We start from the raw sequence: 8,422 nt of genomic DNA on the forward strand, positions 1-8,422 counted from the left end.
TAGTGGCGTGCAATGGGATTTCTTTTCATTTTCTTTTTTGTGAACTCTTGATTAAAGTAGGACCAAGTAAATACTGTAAATGCATATAAAATATGAATAAATGAATTTTAAATCACTGAAAACAGTGATTCTAGTTGTTTATTTCAATATTCGTAAAAATTAAATTAACGTTCATTTTATGAAAAATATGTTGAATCAATTTAAAAAATCAAGTTTTAATCATGAATAGATAAAAAGTTTGAAAGAAAAAGTTTCAAAAAAAATTCCGCCCGAACAGGGACTTGAACCCTGGACCCTTAGGTTAAAAGCCTAATGCTCTACCGACTGAGCTATCCGGGCTCTGTTTGGAGCATCTAAAAATTTCATACTTGATAGACCGTATTCTAATTACTGAGTCACATTTTTTCAAGATTTTTTATAAATATTCCATTTTTATTCTCATGATTAGAATTTACAGAGTTAATTTTTTTTATAATATTAAATTTTATTCCTTAGTTTAAAACTGTCTAACATGATCATAATTAAGAAACTAAATCTAGACTTGACAAACATGAAATTTTGCTTAAATTCCAAGCATCAGCTGATTTATCAACTGAAGGAAAAACTGAAAACTGTTTCTGCTCATTTTGACCAGTTGATAGAAAGTTTTAAAATATTTCATGTCAATGTTATTTTAAGATCATTTGATTGCAAAGTAGTTGTCGGTCCATAAAATTGCAAAAAATGTTGTGCTTGAGAAGGTATTGGTTTATATTATAAAATATGAGTTTCCGTATAAGCTTATGTATCAATTTTCAAGTTTTATTCTTGTGACCTTCCATAATCACAATTATTCACATTTTTACTTCATGTGAATCAATTTATTCTATTTGCATAGCAGCTTGAAGCATTTTAATTAAATATCTTCTAATAATTCACTTTCATTGAAAATTGGTGATAGAAGCTTTAGTAGTGATGAAAGTAAAATAATAAATATAACCTCCAAACAGTAGCGGTAATCACCAAATATATTACAATATAATAATATGTTAGACAGGGGTATTACATTATATTATAACTATTCTTCATTAACAAAACCATTTTGTTTTAAGTTGCCTTGAACCATAAGTTTATTCATGGCTAGATTTTGCATTAGCCTACTGCCAGCCCAGATTTTTATAAAATTCTAGATGCAAAATATCATGCATTAGAAATACATTCACTTACATTCATTCAAGTAATCTATGCATTTGAAACCATGAATTGATCTGAAGTAACAAACAAGAAGCTCCAAAACAAGGTAATAGCCCACTAAAATACATTTAGGAGCAGCATTTTATAAAGAGAATTTTGGTAGGCTGGTCTACTGGTATGTCAAATGCTTCAAACTTTACAGCAATTATGTTAAAGAATAATCAAAAGTGTAAGTTTACTTTTAGTGAAAAAAAAAATTATATATGCATTCGTATTTTATTTAAAGCCAATCTGAAATTTTTCTGTTATTTGTTCTACCCTACTCAGTATATTCTACAATATTTTTGTTCCAGTTTCTCGTTAGCTGGTCAGCTATGCAGAAGTTCAGCAGTAACACCCTCAACTCTAATGGCGTAAGTATTAAAAATATCTAACCTACATAGGCTACTGCAATAAACAAAAATAATGTTGTTACCTATACCGTAATACCATCAACCAACTTTGCTCCAAAGGTCCCTTTAATATCATCTTATTGTGGCATAAGGCATTGAAATAATTGCCCTATAAAATGAGGTGTTCCGTTCATAAAGAATAATTCATCTCAAATTCAACCATTTGCCCATTCTGCATTTTTTTAGTTAACTATATTATGATTGTCTACACTGGATACCATAGCAGTGTCTAAAAGTTTTTCTAAACTAAGTTGATTTAAGATACAGTGTTCCTGCTTCTCCTTAGTCGAATATGACCCTGCTCCTCCTTAGTAATATGTTTCCATCACAGGTGAAAATATTTTACTCGAAATGAAAGATACTTTCTTTTTCTCCCTGAACAAATATAGGCTTAATACTATTATTATTGTATAATATTATTCATATTAATTCAAATAGAGAGTAATTTGAAGGGGATAAGGTTGTATATTGTAAGTTAAGACATTCAAAAATATAAAGCTTTAAAAAATCTGGTTATTTTTGGGTATCTGTAGTAGTATAATATGATAATTATTAAAATATAATTTTAAAGAATTGCTGTTAGAATCCTAACTGGAGAACAAAATCTCTAGTTTTGGCTTGGTAACTACTAGCCAATAGAGTACAATTAATGTACTGTGTTACTTATAGTTCATTCACTTGATTTCATTCATGTTCTTCCTTATTGCTAGATAGAATCAATAACAATGCGTACAACATTGGATAATTTCTACAAAGTTGACAATATTTTAGAAAATAAATTCTAAGGTTAAAATATCCATAGCTCATGTAATGAAAAATACACAACATACTTTTCAATGAATAATGCCCGGTTACAGTGTCGTCACATGAAGTTACTCGTAAAAACTTGAGTCACAAGGACGGGAAGCGCACTTTTGCAGGCGAGAATTATGTTTCTAGTCAAGGCGTTAGCCGAGACTAGAATTTCATACGAACACTGCAAAATACATTCACGTCCAAGTAATTTACACTATTTTTTGTTATAAGCTTAAGTCTCTTACAGAGTATATTTTTTAATGCTGGCAAAATTGCTATACTGATCATTTGCACGTCACAATTTCACGACACAAAGTTATTTGTTATTTTGAGCAACTCAAAGACATTTATATCAATGTACCTGAACTTTTTCTCTTTTCATTTTTGACTTGTGCAACTCACAAAGGCCTTGAGCTGTCATTCTGCACGTTAAAAACCTACTATTATTGTGTGTATTTAGATGTGTTCTAACTTGTCTATTTGTACAAATAAATGTATTATTATTATAATCTAGAAAAGAATAATTGAGAAACAGAAAACATTACCTGCTTGTGCTGACATTACTACATGCATTCTATAAACATAACCTAGTTTACAAGTTTCGAATCAGGAATTTCTTGATTGTAGAATTTCTTGCTCCCTGAGTGAAAGAGAGAACCGGTTTCACCCGATCTCCGCCCTTCTAGGTCAAAATGAAGGCATCAACGTTGGTACTCAGCAATTTAAATAAATTTCTCACTCTTATTACCTTCTATCTTTAAATGTTTAAGTTATTTATATATTGAAGAAATGAATTTTAAGCACGAACTTTTTCAACTTATATTGACTTTATTGCAGATCCAGATTTTTAAATGAGAGTGGTGACAAACCAGCAACCCTTACCACTCTTTATCTTTAAATGTATCAATTTCTCATATATTATACAAATTAACTTGAAGCACTAGCTTCTTCAAATACATTGAATATATATTTTTCTACAGATCCAGATTCTTGAAAATGAGAGTGGTGCCATACCAGGAACCCCAGTCTGAAACCTACGACAATAAGAATGCCCGACTGAATCGACCGCTATCACCACATCTGAGCATTTACAAACCTCAGATGCAGACTATCCTGTCGGTAACACACAGAGGCACTGGAATCGTCGCATACGTCTACGCTCTGGGCTTGGCTGCCGGTAAGATTTGACAAATGTAGAATGCTGAAGCGACTCTCTTCAAAAATGCATGAGATCCATTTTATTCCAATAGTCTTCTAAGGTTACAAAACATATGTCCGTTTCTTAGAGATAGAAGAAGGATAAACAAAAATGGCATTTTCAAAAAGTCTAATTTGTTCAAGTCTAAATTAAATGAGTTTAATTTTATTCCAATAGCGGCTCTCATAAAAATGTATGAGCTTAATCTTATTCCACTAGTATTTTAAGGCTACAAAACAAATAACCGTTTCTGAGAGATAGAAGAAGGATGAACAAAAATTACATTTTCATACAAAAGTTTGACCGAAAAACGGCGCTATGTGTACTGTAATTGAACAAAAACCAGTCTTGGATTGAATGTGACAACTAATTTGAATTGTGAGACAACACTGATTTTTTATGATGTTCAAATAGGTGTAAGCATAGAAAAAAGATAGCATATAAGAAGATATTCTATGGTATAGGTAGTTTATGTTCCAAGTTTGAAGCCGATTACTGTCGACTACTGTCTTATTACTGTTTTGTTGGGGTGAGATTGTAAGAACGTCACAGTATGCGAGTCCACCAGAGACCCATAGCTTCACGAAAAAAGAACTACTTGGACTATCAGCTTGAGTTAACACTGAAAATTGAAACATAAACGTTCTATACCATGGGATATTTTCTTGTGCTCTATGGTATAAGTTAGTTGCTCTTATGGAGTGGCCGTAGTCGAGTGGATCAGATGCTGGCTTTATGATTCAGAGGCCCGGGTTCAAATCCCGGCCCGGGCAAGATATTTATCTCGGGCCACTCCCGTGTTTCGGATGGACACGTTAAGCTGTCGGTCCCGGCTGCCTAAAAAGCGGTCGTTAGGTCATGTCAGAGGCCCTGAAATTGATCAGTTGCGACCTGAAAACTCTGACACCAGACCTGAGCCAGCCAGATCACACGATAGTAGTAGTAGTAGTAGTTGCTCTTTACTCTCTATGATCATTCAATAACAATAAACTTGTTTAAGCAGAATTACTGAATCAATAAAGGTTTATATCTTGAATTTTCATTGAATAATAAAATTTAAAATTTATGAGAATATTATGCTCTCATTTGCAAGTACGCTAAATTTTGTCTTGGTTGTAGTAAAGTTAAACTCTGAACCACCTACAATTTGAAGGTGAACACTATGAAGGTATATTGATGTTAGAACATTAGGCGAACACTCAAAATTTCTAAATTAATTATAATTATGTTTGGCTGCTCAGAACCCGTGAAATTAGGATTATTAAATAACAAAATTAAACTATGAGATAATAAATAATAAATAAATAAATTGTATTAACTCTAGAATTTCAAACATAGAGTATTGTCAATAAAAAGATTAAAAAAAGGAATAATCTCAAAATACTAATTATAAAATTCACTGAAAATCTACAAATATATTTACTTTTGTATTCTGTAGATCTATTGCGCGTCACATGAATCTCTCAATATTCTTCGTAATCAATTGGAATAATTCTCACTATTATGTGGACTCGTCTATTTTCAAAATAAAATAAATAACGTTTTTTTTATAATTGCATTAAGTAATCATGATTTTGTTCAGAGAACTTTACATAATATGTTGAATAATGCATTTGACGGTAAAATTATGACTGTAAAGAAATAGAAATAAAAGTGTGTTGGAATTGTTCTTTACGTTTCCTGAAAAATTTTGATTTCGTGATGTATCTGGTTTTGCAAATAGACGACTCATGTATTGTTGTAAAACTTTTTCATGTACATGGTGGCCCATAAGTCAGTTGACGCTAGCAATTTTAATCTAATATCCTTTTGTCAACTGACTTATGGGCCACCCTGTAGTAAGTTTAAATTTTTAGCGATACTATACCCTTGTATATCATATTCTATCGTGTAATCTGTTGTATTATTTTTCGAAATAAATAAATCGCATCGAATTGGTTTTCAGGATCCTTCTGTCCGTATACGTACCCTGAGATCGTGAATAGTGTTGCAGCATTTGGCATTCCTGCTGCTGTAATTTTCGCATTCAAGTGGGGACTCGCTTTCCCAGTCACCTTCCATACGTTCAACGGAATCCGCCACTTGGTAAGTCTTTTCTCAATTTCATATTTATTTACATTGATTCGGTTTGTACGAGAGTCATTTATTTTTTAACCTCTGATAGACCAAAATAAACGACGAATGTATATAAAAGAATTTTTTTCACTAAAAGATACTTACAATTATTCTTCAAGATAATTGCCTGGAAGATTGAGGCATTTGTCATAACAGTGGACCAGCCTACAAAATCCTCTTCATAAAATGCTGCTGCTAAGTGAGTTCAAGAGGGCTATTACGGGCTGTTTTGGAGCTCCTTCATGGTTTGAGAGCTCTGCCCTTGAGTATGGGGAAAAAATATAAATGAATAGTGGCCAAGTCAGATTTGTATGGTGGGTGATCGAAATTATCCCATTTGTTTTTCTGGAGAAGCCGTTTGGTTGCAACAGCACTGTGAGTCAGAGTTGTCATGCATCACGACGATTTCGAAAGTCATTTCAACTGACGTCTTTCATTTTACGAGACCATTCACGCAGATCATCATCACTCATAACGTTTCTGCGTAAACTTGAATCATTTCTCGTTAGAGTTATGCTAAACAATTGCATTTTTCATGCAAAAACTAATAACGCTACGTAACTAGCATTTTGCGGCAGACTCAACTGAGGCGGCCATGTTTGAGGGTCTATAACTAGACAACAGTTGACTTAAAGTATTGAATTCTACTAATAACTAAGTATTAAATTCTACTAGACAGCAGTTGACTTAGAGTATTAAATTCTACTAATAAATCTGTAGATCACCGACTTAGTTTTTTTCTATTCAACCAATATTTGGCTCCTGCCCAAATAGATACGTCCTTATTATTTTGAAGTATTCCAAAACTTTTGATATCACTCTCTTACCTTCGCAATCACAAGACATCACACTTAGAAAATAAAGTTAATTTCCTAAAAAAATAATCATAGAGTAGGCTATCACTCCCAGGTAATATGGCATGTTATTTGAATCCGTTTGAAAAGTCTCATAATTATTTTGTTTTTATCTCACACTTTCTAATGGTTTCCGAATTGAACTTTTTCAGAACTGGGATATCGGTCGTTCCCTTTCCATCAGTGGAGTCTTCAACACTGGCTACGCTGTGCTAATCGCTACCGTTATCATAAACACAATAATTGCTATGCTATAATTCGGCTTCAGTATTATTAGAAAAAGTGTAAGTGAATTACTGTATTATTTTTGTTCTCCACCTATTCAAGCATGTCAACTATCTTCTACTTACGGAATTCATTCAAATTTGTGTAATGTCTGTTTGAAATAAATGTTATTTATTGAATACGATGCTTTCTTCTAAGTACTTAAATAGAATATTAGTTTAAATTCAACCATTATTTGATGGGTTTGGTTCTTATGGGTACTTTTCAATAATAAATAAAAATAATTGATTCTCATTAGAGTGTTCAAAATTATGATTAAGTGCCGGTTTCCGAGCTCGGGATTTAGCTAAGTACTAGACTTTAAACAGCTGGAGTCAGAAAATTGGCTTTCCGAAACGGGGCGTAGTCAAAGTCACGTTTAAATTAAATTTCGAAAACCTAGAAAATTGAACACAAAATAAAATAAAGAGAAAATAGTGGGAAGTTTAAGCTATTTTTAATTATTTATGAATGTTTCATTACGTCAAGGAAAAACGTTTCCAATTATGGAAATTAGAAAATTTTAAAAGATTTATTTTGCTGCAACTATTTACTGCGACTACGCCCCGTTTTGGAAAGCTAATTTTCTGACTCCAGCTGTTAAAGTCTAGAACTTAGCTAAATCCCGAGCTCGGAAACCGGCACTTAATCATTCTTATTCTTATTCAAGTTATGATATTCACTTCAAAATGGCAGCATTTGTTTACAGTAAGGGAAGAATTGGAGTTGTGAAGAATGGAATTGTTCGACAATTGGGAAGAATTGATGTTCATAATGAATCCTGACATCCTGTCAGTTTAAAGTGAATCCATCTATAAGTAACAAACGACTTGTGGCCGGTTGCAGAGTCGTCACATAAAGCTAAAATCAGGCATTTAACTTATTTATTGCTGCCATAACTGCACTTTTCGTTGCACAGATGTCAAAGTAAACTATAGCTCCCATAAAACTAAAAACGCCCAATTAGACACATGATTTCGTTGTAGAGTCGTCAAATAGAGCTTATTTATGTCTCCAATCGCTAAAAACTGTCATTTAAGATATGAGCCTGATGTCGTGCTGTTAAATGCAATATCTACTCCCACTACATGCATTTTAGAGGTTGTGATAGCATGTTTTGAAAGATGTTTCGAAAAACCATCTGTAAGTAAATTATTTTTCTCTCCCTGTGTTTATAAGCTCCAAATCGCTATGGCACCAAATAAATATGATGAGAAATCTTGCCAAAAGCCAAGAGTCGCCATATGGTTTATCAATTTTATGTGAGGTCTTTTAGGTATGTTCACAGTGATGTCGATTAAAACTTTCCCCGATGTCAAGACATGGATTGTATAGAAGCATGTACGGAAAAATGTGAATAGAGCTGCAGTGTGACCTATGTGTGATGCTAATTCGAGATATTATAGCTAAATGGGCTTCCGCAAACGACTGTAAAACGACTAACCATTTAGGTGAGTGATTTTAAACTATGTCTCACATAGCTATGTTTGATTTTATGTAACGACTCTGCAACCGGACATTGAAGACAGGTTTTTTTCTACACTGGTCTTAGAAATAAATAGTCTATTGGT

General features: G+C 32.8%; 1 protein-coding gene and 1 non-coding gene across 2 annotated transcripts; one reads left to right on the top strand and one right to left on the bottom strand.

Moving 5' to 3' along the window:
• Positions 1-266: 266 nt before the first annotated feature.
• On the bottom strand, positions 267-339 carry Trnak-uuu. The gene has a single exon. It is a non-coding gene; the product is annotated as a tRNA-Lys (tRNA).
• Positions 340-562: 223 nt separating this feature from the next.
• LOC120348872 (succinate dehydrogenase cytochrome b560 subunit, mitochondrial-like) lies at positions 563-6,991 on the top strand. The gene is made up of 5 exons (XM_039433035.1): positions 563-740; positions 1,527-1,586; positions 3,401-3,597; positions 5,564-5,703; positions 6,740-6,991. The coding sequence occupies exons 1-5, from the start codon at positions 724-726 to the stop codon at positions 6,842-6,844; spliced, it is 519 nt and encodes a 172-aa protein (XP_039288969.1). The 5' UTR covers positions 563-723; the 3' UTR covers positions 6,845-6,991.
• The last annotated feature ends 1,431 nt before the right edge of the window (positions 6,992-8,422 follow it).

The sequence above is a fragment of the Nilaparvata lugens genome, chromosome 7 (assembly GCF_014356525.2).
Source record: "Nilaparvata lugens isolate BPH chromosome 7, ASM1435652v1, whole genome shotgun sequence".
Taxonomy (NCBI): Eukaryota; Metazoa; Arthropoda; class Insecta; order Hemiptera; family Delphacidae; genus Nilaparvata; species Nilaparvata lugens.